The sequence below is a fragment of the Canis lupus genome, chromosome 29 (assembly GCF_011100685.1).
Source record: "Canis lupus familiaris isolate Mischka breed German Shepherd chromosome 29, alternate assembly UU_Cfam_GSD_1.0, whole genome shotgun sequence".
Classification (NCBI taxonomy): domain Eukaryota; kingdom Metazoa; phylum Chordata; class Mammalia; order Carnivora; family Canidae; genus Canis; species Canis lupus.
The window spans coordinates 23,908,497-23,936,134 of NC_049250.1; the positions used below are offsets into that span (position 1 = coordinate 23,908,497).

General features: G+C 36.4%; 1 protein-coding gene across 2 annotated transcripts in view; it reads left to right on the forward strand.

Moving 5' to 3' along the window:
• Positions 1–27,638, forward strand: part of CRISPLD1 (cysteine rich secretory protein LCCL domain containing 1) — a 47,802-nt gene that overhangs the window by 1,142 nt on the left and 19,022 nt on the right. Inside the window, exons 2-4 of one of the 2 annotated variants that reach the window (XM_038579566.1) lie at positions 1,002–1,321; positions 26,300–26,418; positions 26,773–26,905. In XM_038579566.1, the coding sequence (XP_038435494.1) occupies positions 1,064–1,321; positions 26,300–26,418; positions 26,773–26,905 (510 nt within the window). In that variant the 5' untranslated portion in view covers positions 1,002–1,063. Of the gene's footprint in view, positions 1–1,001; positions 1,322–26,299; positions 26,419–26,772; positions 26,906–27,638 lie in introns of those variants that run through there. The other variant, XM_038579567.1, reaches the window with a different exon arrangement.

Consider the following 27,638-nt stretch of genomic DNA (forward strand, 5'->3'; position numbering starts at 1 on the left):
CCTCCTCCACCTCCTCCTCGCCTCTTCCTGCTCCTCCTCTCCTCCTTGTCCTCTCCCTACTCCCCTCCTCCTCCCCTCCCTTCTCCCCTCCTCCTCCCCTCCTCCTCTCCCTCCTCCTCTCCTCCTCCTCTCCCTCCTCCTCTCCCTTCTCTCCTCCTCCTCTCCCTCCTCCTCCTCTCCCTCTCCCTCCTCTCCCTCCTCTCCCTCCTCTTCCTCATCCTCGTGCGCTTTCCGTTTGGGTTAAGTGGGGAGCGCGCGCCTGCGGCACGTGGGAGGAAGAGCTAGAGGTGCTGGCGACCTGTTAGCTTTATCGGGTGCGGGCCACAGGTTGGGCACACACTTTCTAGGAAATATGATTGAATTCTTCTTGCCCTGCGCCTGGGGAAGAGGAGACTTCCTCCCAGGCCATTCTTTCGCATTAGTTCCCATGGGCCCTCTAGATGCATATACCCGTGGATATACCTATGAATGATATTTTCTACTCCTTCAAAACATTCACCTCAATTTCAGCATGTTGTGGACATCCTGAGTGTCTGCGAACTGGAGCTAGGACTCTGGTATAAAATAATACCTTAAGACAGCGAAATTTGGACCTCTAGGTTGATAGAAAACGCTGTAAGGTGGATGATACCCCTTTGCAAGCTGTATGTATGTAATATGTAGCCTCTTAAAGCTTTTCCATTCAGAAATAGAATCTCAAGCTTTGACTCTTTGGGGCTACTTTTGCCATTTATCTTGGCTTCTTGCGTGTTATCTTGGTAAATATAGTTGTCTATTTGGTGAAAATAATGCATCGTGGAAAACCTCTGGAGGAAAAATGGATTGGAGAGAAGTTATTTTAAAAATAACTTCTCTCCAATCCAAAACCCATGTCCGTTTGTTGGCGTTATGTAAACCAATCCATCTGGCACACTTCCTTTGTGACTGCTATTTTACTTTTGTTATTGGAAAGTTAGTACCTGCCTAGATTTTCACCTTAATCACACTGCATGTCGTTATAGCCAAAAGGAGTGGAAGAGCCTGTCTTGGAGATTTTCCCGGGGAAATCCTGAGATCATTCATTATGAAGTGTACCGCGCAGGAGTGGCTCAGAGTGACCACAGTGCTATTCATGGCTAGAGCAATTCCAGCCATGGTGGTTCCCAATGCTACTTTATTGGAGAAACTTTTGGAAAAGTACATGGATGAGGATGGTGAGTGGTGGATGGCCAAGCAAAGAGGGAAGAGGGCCATCACAGACAATGACATGCAGAGTATCTTGGACCTTCATAATAAACTACGGAGTCAGGTGTATCCAACAGCATCTAATATGCAGTATATGGTAAGGAAATTATTCAAATGGTATGTACAAAAAATGTTTATTAATGCTTTCAGTCTTCCTGGTTAAATTTCTTCATGCTGTTATTTAATCTTTGCCATTTGTCCTGTATGAAATTAAAAAAAAAAAGATTTTTGGGGGAGTATCTTCCTCTGTATATTCTTATTAGTGTTCCCTCTATTCTAAGAGCTCTTTGAATTTCATAGTAGAATTAAATACCTTTAGATGCAATGTTCCTACTAAAAACTCTGAATTCTACTCTTACCAGGAAGATTCCTATACTGAAATGCTGAACAGCTAACACATTTGCTTTTAAGTGAGTTAGTGGAACCAACTGCTTCCTAATTCCTCTTCCTAGCTGATGGAACTTATGAATGGTGGATCTGAAAAGTCAGGGACCAATAATTTGAAGTAGTTTTCTGGATTGGTGATAACTTTCCAATAGATCCTTGCTGCTTACCAGTATGTAAATTACCTTGTAAATTGTACACTTTTCTGGTTGCTTTATATTAAGGAGTGCTTTGGAAATGACTTTTTTTTTTCTTGTGGATTTATTTATTCTTGTGGATTTATTTATGCACTTTGTCATGTGAAAACAAGCTTGGACAAAGATTACAAAATATATATGTGACTTATCCTTAATAATCTCATTTATTTTTAGAGTACAGTAGCAAACAATAATAAAACTTACATTTTATTATTATTATTTTAATTTTTTTTTAGAGAGGTGGGGAGAGGCAGAGACAGAATCCTAAGCAGGTTCCCTGCCCAGTGCAAAGCCAGATGCTAGCTCTCACAACCCTGAGATCATGACCTGAGCCGAAATCAAGAGTCGGATGCTTAATCATCTGAGTCACCCAGGCACCACACACACTTACTTTTTAAAGGCTATTAGGATATAGCTCATTAATATATTTGTACCTTGAAAATTTAGAAAAAAATTCAAATATCTATTATACTAAAATTAGGAATGTACTAGCAAAAACTGAGATAAATAATCATTGGTGATAGCAACACATGTGTAATAAACATTGGGAATTACATTTCTCCTTTGGATACATTGTAGGGCATAGCTAATTTTAATGCATTCTAGTTTTTCTTCTTCTGCATTCACATTAGTGCTGATGGATATTCTCTAGGCAACCTTCATGATATATGGAAGTTCTAAATTCACATTACCCATTACAAAATTTAGCATATTATTTTAACTTTAACTAGAAAAACAATTTACCCTGAAGAAAGTAGGTAGCACTCAAGAAAATGCATGAGAGGTTAAGAATGGGGCCTGGCAATCTGGTGATCTAGGTTTAAAATTTGGCACTGATATGCATTAGCTGTGTGATTTAGGGAAACTTAATTTCTTTCTACTTCCATTCCCTCGTGTCTAGCATGTATATTCACCTCAGAGGGTTGTTGTGGGGATTGAAGGAGATAACCTAGGTAGTAAAGTTTGTCAGGCATATTGCAAGGTCTTAGTAAATGTTACTATAGACTGATAGTTAATTCTATGTCTCCCCATACTGTTTAAATAAAATACATAAGGAAATTGTTAGCTCTTTTCAAAATTCTGTGCAGGCTATGATACATTTCTCCTTTTTGTATATTTTAAAATGTTTGTCCGAAGTAAAAAATTCTAGGAGTTCTTCACTGTGAGCTTTCAAACAGAAAGAGCCAATTATGGAGCCTTTCCAAGTAGGCCACCATATGCTTATTCCATGTGGATAGGTGTTCTGTTGCTTTTTACTTAAAATAAGGAAAACCTTGGGAGTTTGAACCCACAAAAAGAAATCTGAGAATATTTGTGTGTGTTTTAAGTAATATGGAAATAATGAAAGAAGTTAGTTCAGTGATTCGTTTTTCACAGAAACAAATCCAAAGAAAATAACTGCCTATTGTATGATGTCTAGTCTGGGCTGTTTATATGAGTTTCTTTTTAGTTTCACTGGTTTCATTCTATCCTTGAAATGTAGATTTAGAAACCAGCCAGGGTTTATGTTGTGTTGCCCTTAGATACTATTAGCACTGGAACTGTGTCTTGGCCATTAACTGGGCTGCAAAGGACTTCGTTGCCCAAGTATACTGGAACACATTTTCTAGAATACACATTTAAGGGGAAGTCTTAAAGAACACTTCTATTTTATTTGAAATACTGTTAACATATATAGCAGCAGAAGTACAGATGTTGATCAACCTTGTGAAAATGATATTTATTTAAATAGTTATTTAAAATATATTAATTCTGAGAAAACAAAATTAAAATTTGGCTTAAAGAGCTATTTCCTGTAAAATACGCAATACCCTATAGGTGCCACAACTTTGTCTGCTTGTATGCTATTTGCCATATCACATTAAAAATGTGAATAGCCAATTACCTTATTCACACTTGGTGCTTTATTTAGTGTACTGTTTATCCTGGAACCTATGGCAGCCAAGCCACATCCGCATTTATTAACATCACATACCTACCCCTACTCTTACCCTCATTTAAATAATAGGGTTAAAAGTGGACTCTGGAAAGCCACATCTTCCATTGAAGAGCTTATAGGCTGATTTAGAAGAAAGAATAGATACATTTGAAAATGCTCAAGTAAACAACGTTGTAAAATTCTCTGCTAAAGTGTATGAATAATGCCAAAGGAGCCCAAAATAATGGAATATTCCTAATGGTGAGAGTTAATCAGTGAGGAAGATGGTTAATAGGTGTTCCTGGAAGGTGATCAGGACCCTAAATTATGGCAGAGAGTGGAGGGCATATCTCAACTAGAGGAAGAGAAACTGACAAGTGCTGTTCCAGGGAACCTTCCAGAAGAAGAGTAGGTTGAAGAAACACAGACTTGTGGCAGGATAAGGAAGGGGAGAAATAAATTATTGATTATGGAAATCAGTGATGATTGGAAAGGCTCCCTAATTGGCTTTCTTTTTTTTTTTTTTTTTTTTTTTAATTTTTATTTATGATAGTCACAGAGAGAGAGAGAGAGAGAGGCAGAGACACAGGCAGAGGGAGAAGCAGGCTCCATGCACCGGGAGCCTGATGTGGGATTCGATCCCGGGTCTCCAGGATCGCGCCCTGGGCCAAAGGCAGGCGCCAAACCGCTGCGCCACCCAGGGATCCCCCTAATTGGCTTTCTTTTTAAAAGTTCATAAATGAAGAAGTCCTATAATTTTTTTTACACTTGATTTTGGGTAAGTTGAGAAACTAGAACTCTTGTTGCTGAGGAGGCAATAGATTTTTAAAAGAAAAAAATACTAGCTTTGGACTTCAGTAGCAGTGCGTTCACTTTGCCTCTGCTGCTTATTGGGATGTGAACTTAGCCAGCAACCATACTTGGCATTGCTTTTCTTGTTAGTAAAACTGGTGTAAAGAATAAAACCACAATCTATAATAAGACATCTGATACTGTTGCACATACTGTCTTTTTTCAAGCCTTTCCTTTCCCATGGGTTTTCACCTTATCCTTTGGTTGTTTTGTTTTTCTAGTTATTTCATCAACATGTTCTTGTTTTCTTCGTTTCTTGAAACTTTGTTTTTCAGGTTTTTCCTTTTGGCCATCTCCCTTCCTACAGGACCATATCTACTCCATTGACTTTAAATACCATCCATATATTGATGGTATTTAGTCCATAGCGTAGTCTTTATCTCCATCCAACAGTCATCTCATTGAGCTCCGCTTTCATATTTGAGCTTCATTTTCATATTTCCTGCTGCCTACTAGTTTAGGCTTAAGGTGTCTGAAAAGAAAATGAACCACCTCCACCCTTATCTGTGATCCTGCTTCTTTTCCTGGATTCTTAGTGGATCTCATCAACATTTGCTGAGTCTTCTGTAAGCAAATCAAAGCAAAACATCTTACAAAATAGAAAATTGGGCCCATCCCCAGCTCTTGCCACACTCTCATTCTTCCCACTTTCACATAACATATACCTGCAAACATAAATATACGATTACTTGCCAAACTCTGTAGATTCTGTCTCAGAAATGTCTTTTGAATTCATCTCTTCCATTTCATCCTAAGCTTTGCTAATTATGTCACCTAAAGATTGGTACCACAGCTTCTCACCCAGCAGACTATACCAGTTTGTTCCTACTTTATTTTTACTTTTTACTTGAGTCCACCTTCCTCATTGTTACTAAGTCTGTTTTTTTTTTTTCCTCAAACACTTCTATAATAGTGGTTACTCAGCTGCATGACACTTCTGTTAACTTCTGGATGCTCACAAGTTGAAGCTTACCTTGATTAATGTATACAAGGAGGTATATCCTGTCAGTTTTGCCCATGGCCCTCAGCTCCCTTGTGTATATCTAAATCTGTGTTCACATTTATCTATTCACTGTTCTTAAGGATGGTTGTGTTTCCTCTGTCTCTTTGCTTATCAGTTTTTTCTGTGCCCAGAATTTCTGCATTTCCTGTCTCCTCATAATGTCTTACTCAAGACTAAGCTCAAATGTTGTCTTTCTGCAAAGCTGTCACTGGTGCATGCATTCCTCTGCCTTTCTACTATGCTCCTAAAGCATTTATTAAAATGTATTGGTAGTATCAAAATTTTGTTGGAATTAAATATTTACATGTCTATTTTCCTTTCTAAGACTTAAAATTCCTAGAAGGATAAGCATCATACCTTAATTATTTTTATAACCCTGTGGCTGATGGATAGAAGTACTCACTAAATACTCGTTGATTGAATATTGTTGATTGTTCAACAAATATACGTTGAATGAAGGGATGGATGGAAGAGTAAAGATTATGTATGAGATAAATATAAGGACAGATAAGAAAGAGGAATTAAAATAATAAAAGTTGTGGAAGGTAGGATATCAGTAACACCGGAGATATACTGAAATTGGAAATGCTAGAGATGAGGGAATAAATGTTTCAAATAAGTCAATATTTAAAATATTTATGGTACACTAAAAATTATCCTATAATATGGAGCTAATGAGATAATAATAAATATGTTCAAATGTTCTGGAATTCAGATACTAAAATGAGTTAGTGGATATTTACCTCTTGCTACAAATTTTTGACATAGACCCCCTACAACACTATAGAATGACTGAAATCCCAAGTAATTCACTGTGATGCAAAGGGTACCTAAGTCTAGAATGCGCTTTAGCAGCCAGGATACTTTGCCTAAAAAGGGACACATGGGCCAATTATATAAGCCATTTTCCGCTCTTAAATCTATTTCCATGTCTTTTAGGGAACCGTTGACAGATACTGCTGGGAGGGTTGGTGGCTGTGCCTGCTTGTTCTCACCTCACATATGGGCGAAACTATGGTCAGAACTTTGGCTTAGCACTTTTCTAAATGTAAAACAAAATACATCTGGATACCTCTCCTTTTGCTAGGCATCCAGTCTCTGAGCCAAAAAACTACTGGTACTTTTGATCCATGGTGCATATTGTAATAGCTTGGTTCCGATTTGTCACTTAGATTTTTTTCCTATGGCTATGTTTAACACAGGAAGTAAAGTCTAGTTGTTACTGTTTTTTCCTATACTTTAGTATAGTAGATACTCATAGAAACTGGACCTTAATTTGAATAGATAGCTATTGTTTTTTAAAGACAATGATACTTATATTTAATGTATTTTTCTTTTCAGAAGTTGCATTGTAAATGGTAATACTGATAGGAAGAAAGTGACATTAAGGCCAGTTTTATGTAACTTAGTTATTACCCTGGAGTTCTGAGAGAGTGAAGATGCCTCCTTAAATGTAAGAAAACCTAGCATCTCAGAAAGGAAAGAGAAGTAGTTTTAGTAGGAGAATGGAACACTCAAAGCAAGAAAATGCCACAAAATTTTGAAATTGTTGTTATTTATTGCTTCATTTAGCAGTTTACCATATGGCAGGCACCTTTAGAACCCAGAAGTAAATACAACAAACATTCTTCCTTGCCTAGAATAGGTGTGAAGACCCTAAATCACCATACCCAGCAAAGGGCCCCATGTTGTTGACACAGAGTGAGGGTGGGAAGTAATGTAGAAAATGAGATCAGAAATTTAACTGAGAAGGACAGATACAGATCATTGTAGAAACTCACTTTTAGTCTGAGCAGTAAGAAGCCATCTGAACTGTTTGAACAGAGGAATACTATAATCTTATACTTATTCAGAATCACTTGGCTTTTTTGGGAATAGAAGTTGGGTGGTGGGAGGTGGGGCAAAAGTGTAAGCAGGTAGACAAACCTCTTGCAGTAATCAACTTAACACTGCTGGCTGGTTGACATGAAGGTGGTGAGAAGTGGCAAGAGTGTGAGTACACACCAAAACTCCTTTGTAATCATAACATCAGTCTTGACAAATTCAAGGAAGCCTGGTTGCTGGACTAATGAAATTGCCTTGGTGAGCCAGGCAGCCAGTAGGCTGGGGGTTTCTGCATCTGAAGCAAGATCTAAATCCACTCAATCCAGTTTCTTGAAAATTGATGGCGGTTTCTTTTTTCTTTCTCTTTTCTTTTTTTTTTTTTTAAGATTTTATTTATCGGGACGCCTGGGTGGCTCAGCGGTTTAGCACCATCTTCAGTCCAGGGCGTGATCCTGGAGACCTGGGATCAAGTCCCCATCAGGCTCCCTGCATGAAGCCTGCTTCTCCTTCTGCCTGTGTCTCTGCCTCTCTCTCTCCCTCTGTGTCTCAAATAAATAAATAAATAAATAAATAAATAAATAAATAAATAAATAAATAAAAATTTTTAAAAAAGATTTCATTTATTGGGATGCCTGGGTGGCTCAGTGGTTGAGTGTCTGCCTTCAGCTCAGGACATGATTCCAGTTTGGGGATTGAGTCCCACATTGGGTCCCCTGTGAGGAATCTGCTTCTTCCTCTGCCTTCTCTCTGTCTCTCTCATGAATAAAGAAATAAAATCTTAGAAAAAAGTAATCAGTAGAGTATTTACAGTAGATGAGCATTTTCAAAATAAAACGATTAAGATGATCAGAGGATTTGGGGGGAAATCTCAAAAAAAAAAAGATTTTATTCGTGAGAGAGAGAGAGAGGCAGAGACATAGGCAGAGGGAGAAGCAGGCTCCACGAAGGGAGCCTGATGTTGGAATCCATCCCAGGATTCTGGGGTCGCGCCCTGAGCTCAACTGCTGAGCCACCAAGGCGTCCCATTGATGTCATTTTCTATTCTGGTTTAAAGATCAATGGGCAAGATTCTGTGTCTTTCAACTTGGTGGCTTTCAGAATGTTTAGAGAGATCCCAGAAGTCACCCAGTTACTTGATACCCATTTTGCCAACCAAATTCCAAGAGATTAGTAACCAACCTCTGCCTCCTTACTTCCCGGGATAAGGATGCCTGCTGTTTTCCCACATAGTTTTCTCTCCTCTTCCAAAAGCCAGTCTATTCTCTCTTTCCCTCCATTAACAACAGAAGATGAGAACTTTAGCATGAGAAGCAGAACAGGACTGTGGCCTAGTTCTTGTCCAGTAATCACCCATTTCTTTATCATGGGGGTTAACATTAGGATTCTATTTCGTTTTGGAGTTAACAGATTTTGGATATGGTGTATGGCTGTATAGTTTTTGCCTGAGGAACTAGAAGTATTGGAGTTACCATATTTTTAAGATAGGGAAGACTGTGGATAGATCAACTTTTGGTAGAGAAAGCTGGAGCTCAATTTTGGACGTATAAACTTAAAATTTAGCTTAAATATCCAAGTGAATTTGTCAAGTATGCAATTAGACAAAAGTGATATAATCTAATCTGGAACATAAAACTAGAGTTTATCAGCATTTAGATGGTATTTAAAGCCATGAAGAGAGGTAGATCATTAAGGAAGTGAGTATAGATAGAGATTATTGAGAAGTGAGCCCTAGATATACTTTATAGTGTAGAGGTAAGAGAGGTGGGGAGAAACAACAAAGAGAATTAAAAATTAGTAAAAAACAATAACAATAACAAAAAACCTGGGAGCACGATATCCTGGAAGCTAAATGAAGAAAGGGAAAAATCATGATCAGTTCTGTTAGAAGATGGTTATAAAGATTAAATAAAATGAGGAGGTTTGAGTTTAACAATATGGAGGCCACATTGAAAGCCTGAAAAAACAGTTTGGCTAAGTTCATAGTGATTCTAGGGCAGCTGGGCAGAATGGGATGAAAAAAATAAGCATGCATGTTCATTCACTTATTCATCAAACATGTGTCTTTCATTTTTTATGGGCCAGGTGGTATCTGCAGTGTTAACTGTTTTCTAACCAAAAATTTTCAACTTAGTTTTAAAAGACATAACTCAAATAGGGAACATATCCCAAATTTACAATGATGGTAATAGGACAATGCAATTTCTTTAAGTAATTATTTTTTTTTACTTTTACTGAATACCTTCATTAAAAAAAATAATCATTTTTAATAATTTATAAATTATAAATTTTGAATGACATTTAGTTCAAGAACATTCTTTGCTATTGTTCAGCTGTGTCCTCTTACACAGTCCTTTTAGATTTTATACAAATAATTACACGTGATTTAAAATTTAAATTCTGTTTTTAATAATTTTTACTAATTCAGTTAAAACCAAATATTTCTAAAACTGACATATATATCTTACATATTGTTATATATAATACTGGTTCATTGGACGAAAATGTACAAATTCAGGTGGTAATGAATTGTCTAGTGAAGGTATTACAATATGTCTAAGTAACTGTTTCCTTATTTTCCTGTATGTCTGTTGCATTCAAAATTTTAATAAGTTACAGAAAAGCTTTTAAAATTGATTAAACCAATTTGTTATTGATAACCTTGTGTTTTAGAAAGCATTTAATTCGGGGGATCCCTGGGTGGCTCAGCGTTTTGGCGCCTGCCTTTGGCCCAGGGCGCGATCCTGGAGTCCCAGGATCGAGTCCCACATCAGGCTCCCTGCACAGAGCCTGCTTCTCCCTCTGCCTGTGTCTCAGCCTCTCTCTCTCTCTCTCTCTCTCTCTCATAAATAAATAAATATTTTTTTTTTTTAAAAAAGAAAGCATTTAATTCGACAAATACTGATTGAGCATTTTTGTGCCAGGCACTGTTCTTGATGCTGGAGAATACATCAGTGTATAAAAAGTTCAACAACTTAATGAAAATAGGGAGAATGAATGATAGAGAAGGATAAAGGTGGAGCTAATCATGTTGGTGGACTTTGAGCTGGGGAAGACTTCCCTGCGTTGGTGGCTCTTGAGCTGAGAGCTCAGTTACAAGAAGGAGTCAGCTAAACAAAAGTCAGAAATCTAGGCAGAAGGAATACCAGACACAAAGTCTCTAAATCCAAAATTAAGTGGGGTTTTTCAGGGGTCACAAAGAAGGCTAGTATGACTGAATTTTATTCCACAATGGGTAAGGTGTTAGAAAATGAGGTAGCATGGGCCAGAAGTCCTTTTGGCTTATAGGTGAGGAAGTTTTTGAATTTTATGCTGAGTGAGATGGAAATCATTGGAGAATGCCTTGCAAGGAATTGCCCTGGTCAGTTTCCACTTCAAAAACTATTCCTCACCACATTATGGAGAGTGGTCTGAAGGATAGCTAAGGCTGAAAGCAGAGAGACAGTTAGGAAGCCCTTGCTATATTCTGGGTGTGATAGGATGGTGACTGGGACCAGGGTGATAGTGGTAAAGATGGCGAGAGGTGGGTGGTTTCAAGATATGATTCATGGCATTGTCAATGGTTTGGTTGATAGCTTTAATGTGAAGGATGAAGGAAAAGGAGAAGTCTGAAATGTTCATAGGTTTTACTTAAGCGTATTGGTGGATGGTAGAATTATTTTCTGAGAAGCAGACAGGAGTAGGTGACGATGAAATTGCAAGTTTCTTCCTGGTCAAGCTTCATTGTGATGCCAAATGTCATCTTTATTTGGATGTTAATGGTCAGTAGGGAGGTGGGACTGGAGATAAAATGTGGAAATTATGTAGATGTTATTCATTAACTGACTGAACAAAATCCTTCAAGGAGAAGATTTTATGGACAAATGCCAGTTGAATGCCTTGGATTGAGCCCTAAGGTCCTGGAATATGTAGAGGTTGAACAGAAAAGAGCAACTAATAAAGGAAGCTGAGAAAAAGTGGTCAGCAAGATTGGAGGAAAAGACAGTGTAGCCTGGTGTCCCAGAAAGCACAAGAGTTCATCAGGGTAGAAGTCAGTGTTTCAGTATTGCTGAGAGGCTGGGTAAAATGAAGAAAAGCCAACAATGTTCTTGCCAACATGGAGGTTGTGGGTGATCTCAGTAAGAGTAATTTCAGTGATGGGGTATGACTGGAAGTCTTACTCAAGTGGGAAGAAGAGAATGGAAGGTGAGGTAGTAGAGAAATTACCTCAAGTAACTCTTTAAGATGATGTTGCTGTGAAGATCAGAGAAGGGAAACTAGCTATTGGTAGAGGGGAATATGGGCTTTTTTCCATTTTTTTTAAAGAGTATATTTGTAGATTAATGAGAATGAATAAGTTGAGAAATACTTGGCAATGGAAGGGAGAAAATATAACCACAAAGTCACCTCGTTTATTTAACAGGAAGCACTGAGAATGTAGGTTCAGAAGCTTATATACACGGTTTGGTGTATTTGATGAGGAAGAGAAAGAGAATTTTCATATGGGTGCCTCTGTTTTTTTCCCAGTGAGATTATAAAGCGAGATCATCAGCAGAGATGGAGAAGGCAGGAATGATAAGTGTTGAGGATAGGACATTACAAAATGGTAATTTTGGACATATTGCATGAAGATCCATGTGGAGTCAAATGTTTGGGATGCTTTGAGATGTTTGCAGTTCATTTGGTTCATAATGCTTTAAGTTTAAAAACTGACAGATATAGATAGGTTTCCTATATAAGTATGTCAGAATGTTTCCAAAAAATGGGGACATTTAAAATAATGATTCCTGCTCTGACTTGCTGTAGGTCCCATCACTCTTTTCCAACCACTTTGTGTGATGTCACCTGCTTGACCTTTGAAGACATTTGACTAAGGCAGCTTCTGGATATGAGAAAGAGGTGATTAAAGACATGTTAGTGGAGTTCGAGTTTTAAAGTGTTCAGATACTACATAATCCTAATCAAATATAGATACAGACCAAATAGTATGTTTGGGGTTCAGATTGCAAACTGAATGCTAAATACAGATAGATATATGGGAATTCCAAAAATGAAATTATGGGACCAATTCAAATATGTGACTTGGAGTTGTGGGTCACTAGAACTTACCAAAGATAAGGAGGACATTTGAATGGTAAAATTCCCCATTGCCTAATATTTAAATCAGTCTAAATGGAAGAGAAGTGGAAAATGAAATCTTAAAATTAGCTAATGGGACAGTTCTGTGGGATGGTGACAAGAGAGGTGCAGTCAATGATAGGATAAATAAAGAGGGCATATGAGTGAGGAGGAAGAAAGTAGAATGTCAAATTGGGCTAGTACGGAGGTGCCACTGGATAGAAGGATAATGAGCTATTGAATAAGACCCAGGAATGAGCACAAGAGTTCCTGTTCGTAGACTTTACCACATATATTGTTGTACCTTAGACAATAGAAGGTAATCCTGCAAAGGGGGCAATCCAGTAAAGGTGCTGGGATTGAAACACAAAAATGCATCTTACATTTCCTCAAGACATGGCAGATCTGTATCTGAAAAACTGGATAATTGGCTGATAATAAGATCAGCTGTTGTCCAGAGAAGAGAAACCAGAGCCCTAGAAGTACTGGGGGAGCTGTGGCTCTGGATTGAGCATCAGAACTGCTGCCTAGAAAGAGAAAGCAGAGAGGTCTGTTCACCAAGAAGTCTGTGAACACAGAAAACTAAACGAAAAGCATCACCATTTCACAGGAGCATCTATGCCATTATTCCATATGCTTTGGGTTTTTTTTTTTTTTTTTTTTTTTGATGCTGTACAGAGCTTGCTAAACCTGATCACCTTAGCACTGTGAAGGCTGGCTTATAACCTCCTTGTTTTCTCTCTAATGACTTTCTTTCCTCTTCCTTAAGAATCTACTTTTGTCTAAACCCTTCCATATAGTGTTAGGTGCACTCCCACTCACTTCCCGGACTCCCATAGCATTTCGTATTTGCCTCTGCTTCTGGTATTTGCATCCTGACTCTTTATCTAACCTTACATTCCTTTATGTAAAGGGGCTGTGCTTTAGTAATTTTTGCATTTCCCTGGTGAGTGGCTGACAGATACTCCAAGCTCAATTCATGCTAGTTGGAAGGGGTAAAACTGACATGAATAAATGAAAAAATGATTAGATTTTCAACAACAGTTTTAAAATGGGTAGAATGTAAAAGAATTTGATTAATTCTGACGAGAAAATGTTCTTAAAATTGAAAAAAACATTCCTTTTAATGAAGTATTATATTTAATATTTTACTTTGTATTTTTAAGTGCAGTTGCATTTGGGTCAGATAAAGTAAGTCTTTAATAAGTATGACAGGTGGCTAAATTGGCACTGGATTTCAGTGACTTTGAGAGTTACATTGATTTATGGATAACTCTATCTCATGAAGTGAGGATGTTTAGACCCCTCAGCAAGTCCAGAGACTCTTTCAGGAGGTATAGGGACCAGACTATGAAGACTTTTTCCAGATGGGACACCTGGGTGGCTCAGTTCTTTAGCGTCTGCCTTTGGCTCGGGCCATGATCCCGGGGTCCTGGGATCGAGTTCTGCATCAGACTCCCTGCAGGGAGCCTGTTTCTCCCTCTGCCTTGTCTCTGCCTCTCTCTCTGTGTCTCTCATGAATAAATAAATAAAATCTTAAAAAAAGGCTTTTCCCAGAGAACTATTTGTAAGATGTAAATCATAATGTGGTTACAATTCATATATTTTAAAGTGCCTATAAACCTTAAAGAATTTCAGAATAAAGCCATAATCAGGAAGGGCTTCATAGAAGAGGTATGTTTTAAAATAGCATTTGAAAGATGTTATAGTTATTGTGTGGTGGGGAGTTTGAAGAGAGCATTTGGAGGATGAGAACCTTCTTAGCAAAGGGGTTGATACAAGAGTATGTGTACAGGTGATTTGAAGGCAAGGACATTGTAGCCACACTGTGTTAAAACTGATCCAAGCTTCTATTATGGAGATATCTGGGGATGTATTTTTTCTATGTATGATGAAAAGAACCTTTTTCAAATGTAAATGGAACAGATTGGAGCGGCATAACCCTACTCATCTTTCCATTCATATCTAAAAAGAAAGAAAAAGAAACATTTTCTTTGACATAATTTGGCAGTATTCATTTGGTTTTTGCAAGTGAAAGTTATGACAATGGATTTATAAACTTGAGGTTTGTGAACACTTTTAAAATTATTCCTGTATGTATTTTTGTGTATCATATATACCTAAACTTCAGAGGTAGCTGGGGGCTCCTGTGGAACTATCATCCTAGAAATTTAATAGGAACAAAGATCTTAGGTTTCAATGTTTATTGTTAATAGACTCCAAGCAAATCCGGGAATAACTTACTCTAAACTTTGTGTAATTAATATTGTGTTAAATTTGAATTGTAAGGGGATTACTTACTTTTTCATTGGGATTTTAGGTGACAATGATTATCTTGTTTTTCAGTCATTCAAAATACTGGATTTGAGTTTCTTCCTTAGTCACATGGATATCAGCAATGTTCCATTAAAAGGCTATGCAAATCATAGAAAATTTAGCAAGTTCTTAAAGGAATGAGGGAATAAGATAACATTTATTAAGATCTAATAGGTATCGGCTAATACGTTAGGCAGTTTGCTAATATAAATTTTGTGAGATAGTCTAATTCTCAAATATTATTTTTTAGCAGGAAACAAATGCCACAATAACAAGAGTTCACCAGAAAAAAAAATGAAGATCTATATGCAGAATTGTGGCTAGGCCTAAAGTGAGCCATAAGAGACAGGGGTCAGCTAGGCTTGAATGGTGATGTCACAGCCTGGTCAGGACTATTGCCTGGAAGTAGGGCTGTATGACAGGACACTGTCACCATCACAGTGAGGCATAGAATTCCAAGGGAATGCATAGAGTTGGTGAGGGAGTAATACAGACTTAAATTCACCTCACACCCTCTGACTTACTGTTTGTGTCTCCCTTTAGCCAAATCCAATTGGAATCCAGAGGCTAAGAGAGCCTGAAGAGACTTACTATGTAGAATTCAGCCTTTCGGGACATAAAGAATGGTGCTTAGGGAAACAAATGAAGAATATTGTACACATATTCTTTCTCAGATTTTCAAAATAAGGACTTTTGAAAATCATATTTCTTAAAATCATCATCTTTGTCATTGTTCAGTTACTGAAGAAGAAAAAGCTAAAGGCATATTCCTGAAGGACACCTAAAAACCTGATTGCTGTGGTTATTAAATTAGCGTTGAGTTTCCCAGCAGCCAAGGAAAACAGGGAACTGTGTACATAGCTCTTATTGACTGCTGGGAAACAAACCAACTTATCATTCTTGAGAGAGGAATTCTTAGTGAAGAGTTAACAAAATTCTCACTATAGGAACAATGAGCAACTTACTATAGCATATTCATGAAAACTATGTAAACGTATTCATTTAAATGTTTCTGGTATTAGTGTTTGGTTTAAATTAAAGTTATGGTGTTAAATTATAAGTCTCGGTTTCTATGTGTCTATCAGCTTTTTCTTTTACTAATCTGCCTATGAAGAAGTTTTTCATTTGCTAACCCATTTCTTACTTTCTGAGAAGTAGAGAAGCATCTCTAAGTACAATAAATAGAAGCAATTAATATTTACTTTCAAAACCCATTATGTTGAAATATTGAAATATAAAATATAAACTAATGCATAAGTAGATACTGTAGAGTGATTTGTTATGAGAGGTTATCTTTCCTATCATCTGTTTTTCTAGGCTTGACTTACTGATCAATCTTGCGTCCATCTAAAATTTATGAGCTATAAATAACTAAAACACAGGTGTTATTCTTGCAAATTGACCCAGTGCTATAAATGGAGACTTAGAGAACTGATAAATGGTACTTTCTCAGTTACTAAAGGGTTTCCTTAAATACTAAAGTCTCCTCAAACATGTAGAACATAGTCTTGAAGATTAACTACTTCAGTTTTAAATGACAACAAAAATAATGAAAGCATCATCACCTTGGATTAATCACAAAATTAAAACAAAGATATGACATGTACAAAAATAATCCAACAGGTCAGCTTTTCAGAGGTTTACCTTTTGTTTAGCATAGGTACATTATGAATACCCTTCCATCTGAGTTTATGTCACACATGTACGTTTGAAGCATAGAATTTAGGTCATATGTCTTTGTTCTAAGTTATTGCTCATTCCCAGGCCAGTTGTGGGACAAGAGATAATTGATGAGTACATGCTGGCAATGTATTTTTATGCCATGTTTTATATTAGGTGCCATGAAAAGCACACAACAAAGTGTGAGACACAGGTTTGTTTGTTTGTTTTGAATTCTAGTTTGGGAATTAAGACCCAAAACAATGGAGACAAATCAAGGGGAATATATAGTAACTGATAACTTACATGTTTAAGAAGGTTCAAAGAAGAGTGTGATAAATGGAATATTATAGTTGGAATGACTTTCAAAAGGAGAGAGATTGTGAATAGGACTTCGGTGAAAGGATAAAGTTTAAGTAACTAAGTAGGAGAGCAGAAAAAGGACAGTTCCTTTTGGGGAAAATCTCTAATGGATTCAATTGGCCAAGAAACTGGACTAGAACCTTGCTAGAACCTTGTAACTCTAAGTGTGATTATTCAGTGTATGGTCCTAGGACCATATAGAAATACTATAGTTTAGATTTGTCTCCTAAACTACCAAATCAGAATCTGAATTTTTTAAAATTATTTTAGAGAGAGAGTGCACACACATGGCCCCGGGGATGAGGTGGGGGTGGGGAGGGGCAGAGAGAGAAGGAGAGAGAATCTTCAACGTGACTTCCTGCTGAGCAAGGAGCCTGATGATCCCAGGACCCTGAGATCATGACCTGAGCCAAAATCAAGAGTCAGCTTCTTACCTGACTGAATCACCCAGATGCCCTGAGAATCAACATTTTAAAAAAAGATCTTCTGGTGATTTATGGACTCTTGAAAATTTCAGAGTCAGTTGTTAAGGGTCCTGTTGAATAGGGGTGGTACATATGTGAGTCAGTTATGGCCAGACTGGTGTGGGCATTGGCAGTGAGATGAGATGAATCAATAGACATTTCTGTGTAAGACTTGTGTTCAGTTAATGGCTCTGCTGTCTCACAAGGACATTCTTCCATACACTATACTTTCAGTCTCCCTGTGTAATATTCAAACTGTGGATTTAATTGAAATCATCTTGTGTGTTTATCCACACATTAAATTTCCATTTCAATAATATTTCAATTTTAAAGAAATGAAGAGGCAGTTCCTGAAATTACAGGTTGCTACTTTTTTAAGGTTTTAAGGCCTTGTTTTAAAGTGGGCTTTAAGTAAAATACTGGCACATCTGCCTCTTATCTCTGTAACTTCCAGGAAACCCTCAGAAGTGCAATGCCCGGAGGTAATGCAGCTTTCTCAGCATCTGGCCTGTGTGCATAGTAGCACAGGTGTTCCCTTTGAAATCTGAGCCTTGTGCATTTTCCCTGTCACTACAAAGTCTTTTCAGGACAGGTGAAGCACAGTAGTTAAACACCTGAGGTAGTTTTAGAGTTGTAAGGAATGCGTTGCTGCAGATTTCCATAGTGCTTTCTATACCGGAGGACTTTATCACATACACACACAAAAACCATCATACATTCTTTGAACATAGATTGACTTGCTTATTTATTTATTTCACTGATGTCAGTTTCTTCATTGTAGTTCAGATAATGCCACCAACAGGGAGCAAAGAAGGTATAATGAGGCATTATGTTTGGAATTTGAATCTGAAATCTCGTGAAGTGTCAAATGTGTGACTCGCATAGAATAACAGATTCTTTTTTGAGGGTCAAGTTATTGCTGTCAAGAGGATCATGTTGACAATTTATCCTGTCAGATTTTTGGATTGCACTTTCTTACTCAAATAGGAGAACACAACAGTGATTTGGAGAGGGATTTATTTTTGACACCTGATGGATAATTTACAAACCTGTTTTTCCAGAGGTGATAGCACAGCAAGAATTATCTTTCATAGGTGGTATTTAGAAAGACCTAACTTCTTAGGGTTTGGTTTTCTCCAGCGACATCTACGTTCATGAGCTGGCTGAAAAATTCTTGTTCCCTTTAGCTGTGCAGACAAGTTGTATATATGTTACATGTATATTATATCTTGAAAATCCATAAAACTATATCAATTTTATAAAAATGTACTAGCTGACTAAAAAATACTGTGCTGTTTGGCTGTGCAGAAAAATTACATGTAGAAGTCAAAGGTTTTACCATTGTGTTTTCGGCATTAAACTGCAAGAAGCCTGGTTTTAACTTCTTACTGAGAATATATTCTTGTCATATTCAGGTTACGTTTCAGTTTATCTGTTTTGGACAATATTAAAACTTTCTTAAATAGGGATAATTCAGAAATAATTGAGCTTTTCTCTAGATTCATAATTGGAAGATCTGAAACCTTTTCGGTTTTGCAATCTTGTAAGTCACAGTACAGCTTTTTTTTTTAAAAAAAATTAAGTGTAGTTGGTATACAATGTTATATTAGTTTCAGGTTCACAACAGATTTGACAATTCTATATATTCTAATTTTACAATTCTATATGATACACAGTGCTCACTACCATAACTATAGTTACCATCTGTTATACATAATGTTATATAGTTTTATTTACTGCATTTTCTATGCTGTATTTTTCATCTGCTTATTTATAACTGGCCATTTGTGTCTCTTAATCCCTTTCAACTATTTTGCCAATTTATCCAACCTTATCCTCTCTGGTAACTACCAGTTTGTTCTCTGCACTTATGAGTCTGTTTCTGTTTCTGTTTGTTTGTTTAGATTCCACATATAAATAAAATCATATGGTATTTTTCTTTACTTGACTGAATTATTTTACTTAGCGTAACATCCTCTAGGGGTTCATCCATGTTATTGCAAATGGCAAGATCTCATTCTTTTTTGTGGCTGAGTAATAGTCTGTTGTATTCTAATAACATAACTTCTTTATCTATTCATTTATTGATAGACATTTGGGTTGCTTCCATACCTTATTTTTGTAAATAATGCTACAGCGAACATAGGGGTAGATATATCTTTTTGAATTCATGTTTTTGTTTTCTTTGGTTAGATACCCAGTAGTGGAATTACTGGATTCTATGGTATTTTTATTTTTATTTTTTGGAGGGGAACTTACTGTTTTTCACAGTGGTTGCACCAGTTTGTATTCCCACCAACAGTGCAGGAGGGTTCCTTTCTTTCCACATCCTCTCTAACACTTGTTATTTCTTTCTATTTTTTTTTAATGCTAACCATTCTGACTGGTGTGAGCGATATCTCATTATTGTTTCGATATGCATTTCCTGATTAGTGGTGCTGAGCATCTTTTCAAGTTTCTGTTGCTCATCTGCATGTCTTCTTTGGAAAAATGTCTATTCAAATCCTCTGCCCACTTTTTTTTTTATCTGCCCACTTTTTAATCACAAAATAGCTTTTGCTTCTTAGAAATGCCTTTAATTGTCATAAGAAAGATTATTTTAGAGTTTGCAAGTATTTATCCATTTCTATAAGCAGTAAAGAGCACTCTATAAGAAACTATAAGTGCAAAATAATAGAATTTTAAAGCTGAAAGAATTTGAAAAGACTTATTCTAGCTTTTTATTATTTCAGATAAGGAAACAGAAACCAAACTTGACATAATCAAGAGACAAATTTGAAAGTACATAAATTAAGAAAGAAAACTCTTCCAGAGTGTATCATGTATTTTATTTTTTAAAAAAGATTTTAGAGAAAGCACAAGCAGGGGGAGTGGCAGGCAGAGGGAGAGGGAGAATCAGGCTCCCTGCTCAGCGAGGAGGGACCCTGGGATCATGGTCTGAGCTGATGGAAGATGCTTAACCAACTGGGCCATTCAGGTGCCCTGTGTATTTATTTGAATTACCCATTGAAGTACTTTGAACAAATAAAAGGTTATTTTTACTGTCTATAAAAGAAAACGAGAGGAAAATTTATGACTAATGACCTTACTTGCTTGTGTCCAGAAGACGTAGCACTAGGGAAAGGGTATTTTCAATACCATTGAAAGCTAGCATACTATTATTATTTCTGTCAGCCATTGATTGCTCAGGACTGAGGTAGGCTTGGAGATGTAAGGGTAGTTTTCTGAATTAGGTATGTAGATATATATGTTCCAAAACAAGAATGTGAAATTCCTTTTGTCAAAATTTATTGCAAATGCTAAGATAATTTTTTAAAATAATTTCATCATGCTATTTCAAGTTTTCAGTGGTAGAAGTAGACCAGAGTTTCTAGCCTAGACCAGACTTCCAACATAATTGCCTTTTTCAAACCACTGTGTTTTTATAATATTGTTACTTTGCCATAAAGCAATGCAGATTTAAAAAGTCTATATTAAATTGCAAATCATATTATGGACTAATGTTTGTCATTTAATTAGGCTACCTAATAGTATGATAATCAAAGATCAATTTTGTCTATTGCATTTATCCCTGTTGGATAATCCACTAAAACTGTATAAATTTTGCAAAAAGTATAATGTATTAGAAGGTATAATGTATTGTTTCTATATTATTTAGATATTCTTTCCATTTGTTAGCTAATGCAACACTAATTATATTTTCCAGTTGTTTTGGAAAAAAAATTATCTTTACTATTTAAAGGCATTTTTCTCAGCATGTCTTTGAAAAGACCTATTATAGCTTTGTCCACTTAGGTAGAATTTTGTAAAATGGTAGAAAATCTTACAATCCTATTTCTCTCTACTGAGAAAGAGATTTTACAGTTATGAAATTATGTGAGTTTCTAGTTAATAATTTCTTTGTGCATTTAAAGGTGTCAGACCATTTAAGGCTGGTCTATTTAAAATGTCTTTAATCATTTATATATTTTCTTTGTTGGTGAATCTAACTCTATGAAACTACTTTACTTTAGTGTCACCTAGGGTATTCTCTTTGGTAGACTAATTATCATGATACAGATCCCAGCCGGGACATGGATTTTCAAATTTTATTAATCTAGAAAGAGTTATAAATTTATTGTGGTCAAGAAGATACATATGAAAATACTTAAGCAATTTTAAGAGACAGAACTATTCTCAGTAACAAAGAGAAGGAAAAGGTAATATTCACTAATGACAATTTTTGGCTAATGTACAGTGATACAACTTACTGGTAACCTACCAATATTAATTCTGTTAAAAACTACATCCTTGAATGATTTCCAGCTGTCCTCACTGTGGATTATTATTATTAGAGCAGGATTGCAGGGTATTATGATAGGAATATGAATTGTATATGTCCACTCATGTTTCACAGGAGGATAGCAGTCCTGGTTTCCTGTACGTGTTTAGATAGCTACATACTTTCTGATTTCTACCAGTTTAATATTTTATTACCAAAATTACTTTATTTCTAGGTTTACTTTTGAAAGTCCTTTGTTAACATTTAGGATTCCTCAGATAGGCACACAAATACACAGAAGAAATGATAAAACCTTCATGTTGAACTGGCTTTAAAAATATCATTGGAGACAAAGAATTTAGTAGTTTTCTAAATGTTTCTTTTAGTAATAAAAATTCATTGAACACTTGACTGTGGTCTAAGGAGGAACAGCTTACAGATGTAATTGGAAAATAGAGTGGTTTTCATTTCTACACACCTCAAGTACCCATTTTATAAAGAAATGGTAATTTTAAGTGTGGTTTGGCTTTAAATTAGTGCTGGGTGAATAGTTCATAGAGAAAAAAAAAGTCTGTCAAGCCATCTTGATTTTATTTACAAACTTGAACTTAAATAGAAACGTGTAGAGACTAACTTACATTTAAATGGGATGGGTATGACCCTGAGAGACTCTTAACTCTGGGAAACAAACAAAGGGTTGCAGAAGGGGAGGTGAGTAGGAGGATGGGGTAACTGGGTGATGGGCACTGAGGAGGGCACTTGATGGGATGAGCACTGGGTGTTATATGATATATTGGCAAATTGAACTTAAATAAAAACAAATGTAAAAAAAAGAAAAACCACAAAAAAATAAATGGGATGAGTTATGAATTATTGGTGCCCTTAAAACATGTAATATAACATTAGGGCATGAAAATACAGTGTTTTCATAATAATGTTTCCTCCAGGACAACTGTATTTTCATTAAGTTTTTTAAAGAGTCTTCTTGATTTGTATTACTGTAATTTACCTAAACACCTGTGCTTGATTATATTCTTTAAATAGATAATTACTTTACAAACTGTCACTAATTAATATTTGTTAAATATTAGTAGTAAATTTTAGTTGCATGCTCCTCTACTTCAGTTCTTATATTAAAATAATGTGTCCTTATTTTAACATTATATTATAGTTCATTTGATAATGATTTCCTCTCATATTTTTAGTGCATTACATAGAAAAATTGCCATGGCTTAAAAAACAGCTTATCCATAGTACATACTCAGTAATTGAATATTTTAGTCCTTGAAGGGACCTGAGTTATCTTCTGTTACTCACTTTGCAAATAAGAAAACTTAGCCTAAAGCATTTGAATGATATGCTTTAGATTTTATTTCAATGTCTGTACAAAGATATGTACACAAACTTTTGCAATATAATGTATTTGTGAACTGGGAGCTGGTTGTTTATCCTCTACAAAAAGCATCCATCTTCAATGTCTTCAGAAAAACTAACATCTGAGATTGTAGAATCATGTATAAAACAAGAGTAGATTGGCCTTGAATAAGGGTCTTAATGATGTGAGAGAGCTAGGCTCTTGTCTCATGGAGTTGAAGAATGAACCTTGTGGACAAAGAGTGAGTAAAGTGATAAAAATTTTATTAAGTGAGGATATAGAGAAAGCTCTTGGAAGTGAGAGGGGTCCCGGCAAGGTTGCCACTGAGGGTAACCACTTTTAATGACAGTCTTTTATTGAGAACTGACTAGGAAGCTTGTGGCCTTGAGATTCTTGTGCAGTCTTGGTTTGAGCAAGAACTATTGATAACATCCTTAATGACTTATTTCTTTGTGGTCTGGTGAATTTCTGTGATTATTTTGCAGCTGTCAAAGAAAGATATTCCTTAATATCCAGGGCCAAGTCCTCTAGACTATTCCCTTATCTCTGGTTTTTATATCTCAGCATCCTTGGGATTTCTGTGAACCTGATTCCGTAGCCCCCCCTCCCCTCCCGTCTGTCTTTCCCTGTCTAGCCCTGCCTGTCCCTTAATCACTATGGTCTCTTTTACCAGCTCAGATGGGTGGTTCATACTCTGAGTCTCTCACATGTTAGTTTGCAGTGACCTGGACTTGCAAACTGCTAGGCCTCATGCATGGGCTAGGAAAACCCAAACCACCAAAACCCCTCTTGCATTTTTTAGGCTCTGTGTGATCTCTCTACAGTATTTTGCCAGCTACCCCTTCAGGGTAGCTAGACTCAATTTCTTGGCTCAGGTCTGTCAAGATATGTGTGGATGGGCAGAGGGAGAGAGAGAGCAAAACCCAAGCTGACTCCACGCTAAACATGGAGCCCAGGGCTGGGTCTCACAACCATGAGATGAGAACCCTGAGATCAGGACCCTGACCAAGAATCAGATGTTTAAATCACTGTGCTACTCAGGTGCCCCAAGATGTGTGTCTTAAAAGATAATGAACTGACTGTAGAGAGGCTGTATTTCCTAACCTAGCCTGAGAAGTCTTGTAGTGTCCTTCTGTGTATTAGAAGGGAGTTACCATCCAGCTCAAATTGAAGGGAGGGGAAGGGAATTTAGCTCCACCTTTGTGGAAAAGAGTGTTTTAAAATCACCACACCATTTTTTTTTTCTTTTTTTTTTTTGTGCTGCTTTTTCCCTAGTGTGCCTTCCTTTGGCCTACAGTCATGATTAGGTTTCTTCCACACTTTAAAAAAATCAAAGCAAACAAATTCTCCTTAGAACCTGGCATGTTACTTTTTTTTTTTTTAGCTTCTGGACATCTCTCTCTCTCTCTCTCTTTTTTTTTTTCCTTTCCTTTCTGAAGCATTAACAAAGTAATGCATACTTGTCTTCTCTTCTTTCTCCTTCCAGCCAAGTATGTGCCCATGTGCTCTGATTTTTCTCCTAAGCATTGATCTGAAATCATGAATTAGCCCTTAGCAGCTCTTGTCTTTCTGGACTTCTCTGTGGCATTTGATCTTGTTGCCCACTCTACTCCTAGAATCCTTGTCCCATTACTTCTATAATTGAACTCTCTTACAGTTTTCCTTTCACCTTTCTGATCCCAATTTCCTTGGTTTATTTTACTAATTCATTGTTTTTTTCTCCCTTTCCAAGGTTAATAATCCCAGAATTTTCTTTTCATTTCTCTTTTTATTCTATATCATCTTCCTGAAGAAAGTCATCTCTAGATGAATAACTTCAAAATTCATATCTTCACAGATTTCTTTCCCCAGAACCCCAGTCATATCTTTCCACTCTCTCCTTGGCATACATGCTGTATGTATAACACACATCTCATGTGGCACCCAAAAAATTGACATCAAAATACATTAAACACATTTCCATGGCAACAATCTATTTCTTTTCCTGTATTTTCTTTCTCCTAATTTGGTAACCTTCATCATCTTCATCTTTTTCTTTTTTTTTCTCCCCCCCCTCACCACCTACCTTCAGTCATCCATCAACTTCTAGGAATTTAAATTCTGAAACATGATTTCAGTTTGTCTGCATTTCTCCAGTCTCATTGCTATCACCTTAGGTTGGGTCCTCATGTTCCAGTTTCCTATCCCCTAACATGCCCAGAGTTCTGTTATTGTGCCAAGACTGAACCTAGCTCTACCTATGTTTTTACAACCACTATGCTGCCTGTTTTCTAAATAAAAAATTGAACATTAAACCGAGGACATTCAAAATAATTTCAGTAATAATTTTGTAATTTTAAATATTTCTTTGTAAATTATTTTAAAAGTAAAAATTAATCACCCTCATTGAATGTTATATATAATAATCCATATATGTTTTATAGGAATCAAATTCATTAATCATTCATATACTCAATAAGTATTTATTAATCATCTTGTCTATATGATAGACACAAAGCACAAAAAATAGGCCAAAGATACTGGAGTGAATTAAATGACTGCCTCCAAGAAACTCATAGTCTTATGAAAGAGATGGACATGTAGACGAATACTAACATTGCATTCTAATAGCTGCTAAATGAAGAAGTATTACAAAGTTTTAAGAGCCCCAAGGAGCTGGGATCCCTGGGTGGCGCAGCGGTTTAGCGCCTGCCTTTGGCTCAGGGCGTGATCCTGGAGACCCGGGATCAAATCCCACGTCGGGCTCCTGGTGCATGGAGCCTGCTTCTCCCTCTGCCTATGTCTCTGCCTCACTTTCTCTCTCTCTCTCTCTGTGTGTGTGACTATCATAAATAAATAAAAATTAAAAAAAAAAGAGCCCCAAGGAGGGAGAAACCTACATCTGAAAGTATACAAGGTATCTAGAGTGTATTATGTAAAGCTGGGTTATGAGGAAAGAATAGGGGTCTGACAAATAATTGGGAGAAGGATGTTTTAAGACAAGAAACAATGCCAGCAAGAGCAAGAAATGGCATGTTTTATAAGGAACAATGGGACCAAGGAGATCTTGGACTTTATGTATATGGGAATTTATTGAATGTGCTTAGACAGAGCAATCACCTAGATGTATTTGTGCTCACTTAGGTAGTCTAAATACCTTGGGGCAGATTGGAGGGAAAAGAGATGGCAGCAAAGAGACTAGTTAGGAGACTAGCGCAAAAAAATCTAGGTGAGAGATATTGAGAACGCAGACTAAGATGTTGACTTTGCAAAGCAGTAGGAAGGGAAGAAACTAACTGAAACATACAATATTTTGAAGAAATGTCCAGACTCTACATATACTTTATATGTTTGTGTCTGTACGTTGTTTTTGTTTTAAACTATAGACTTGGGATGTAGAACTGGAAAGATCTGCAGAATCCTGGGCTGAAACTTGTTTATGGGAACATGGACCTGCAAATTTGCTTCCGTCAATTGGACAGAATTTGGGAGCACACTGGGGAAGGTAGCGTAAAATGTAACTTTTTTTTTTGATTAACATAAAGGCTTGAAATGCTTATTAATTCAGCACTGAAAATTTTCTAAAATTTCTTTTAGAGCCTAAGGAAAAAAAATAATCACAATATACAAATAATACAAATAATTTTTAAAAATGTCATAGCAGAATGACCAGCAATATTTTAGACTTACTTTTGTTTAAATCATTGACATATTAGTAATGTAATGGGCATAAGTATTTAACATGTATAACTTACAGAAGACTATCTCTCTACCAAACTTCATCAATCTATTTTGCAATATTTGGTTTTACATTTTTTCCAACTTTACTTACTCTCAGTGGTTATTGTCTTTCAAATAGATACAGGCCCCCAACATTTCATGTACAAGCATGGTATGATGAAGTAAGAGACTTTAGCTACCCGTATGAACATGAATGCAACCCATATTGTCCATTCAGATGTTCCGGTCCTGTGTGTACTCATTATACACAGGTATGTTTTGGGTATATTATACTTCATTTTTCTAAGTGTTTTATGCTGCTAAACTTGTGTCTAATGTAATCTGGTATGATTATTTAAAAAACATAAATATTGATTTATGTGGAATAGACTTATCGATTTCTATAAATAATAAAAGTAGTTACTAGGAAAAGTCCAAACATCAATTTAAAAAAGACAGTATTTCAGTGATTTTCTGTGTGAAACATTTTTAATCTGGCCCCAGGAAATGCGCATGGGGAGAAGTTTACCATCTTCAACGTTAGGTATCATTATTTTTTATTTTCCAAAAAAATAAAAATATAGTTTTATTTACCATGACACTCAATATTTACATATGTGCAGCATTTATGTACATTTATTTATTTTTATTAAGTGTCTACTTTTGGTATTTGGATTAGTTGTAAACCTCTAAGTCAAACAACTGAGGCTAAATTCAACTAGATAAATCCCACCACAGATCTGAGTTACTAGAATTTCTATAGCTGATTATTAGTGAATATAAAGCAAATTGTTCCGTCTTTGCCTGTGACAAGTGTAAGATTAGCACTGAATTCCCTAATAAGCAGTCATGCGATTAAAATATACATTGTATAAGAAGTTTGAGCCTCTACATTTTTGTTCCAGTACAGTTTAAGATGAGAAATTCTATTCTTTGTTAGGTAAGCCTCTTCATAGAAACATGAACACAGCAATTTAGGTTTGTGAGGATGTAACTTTTGAACTA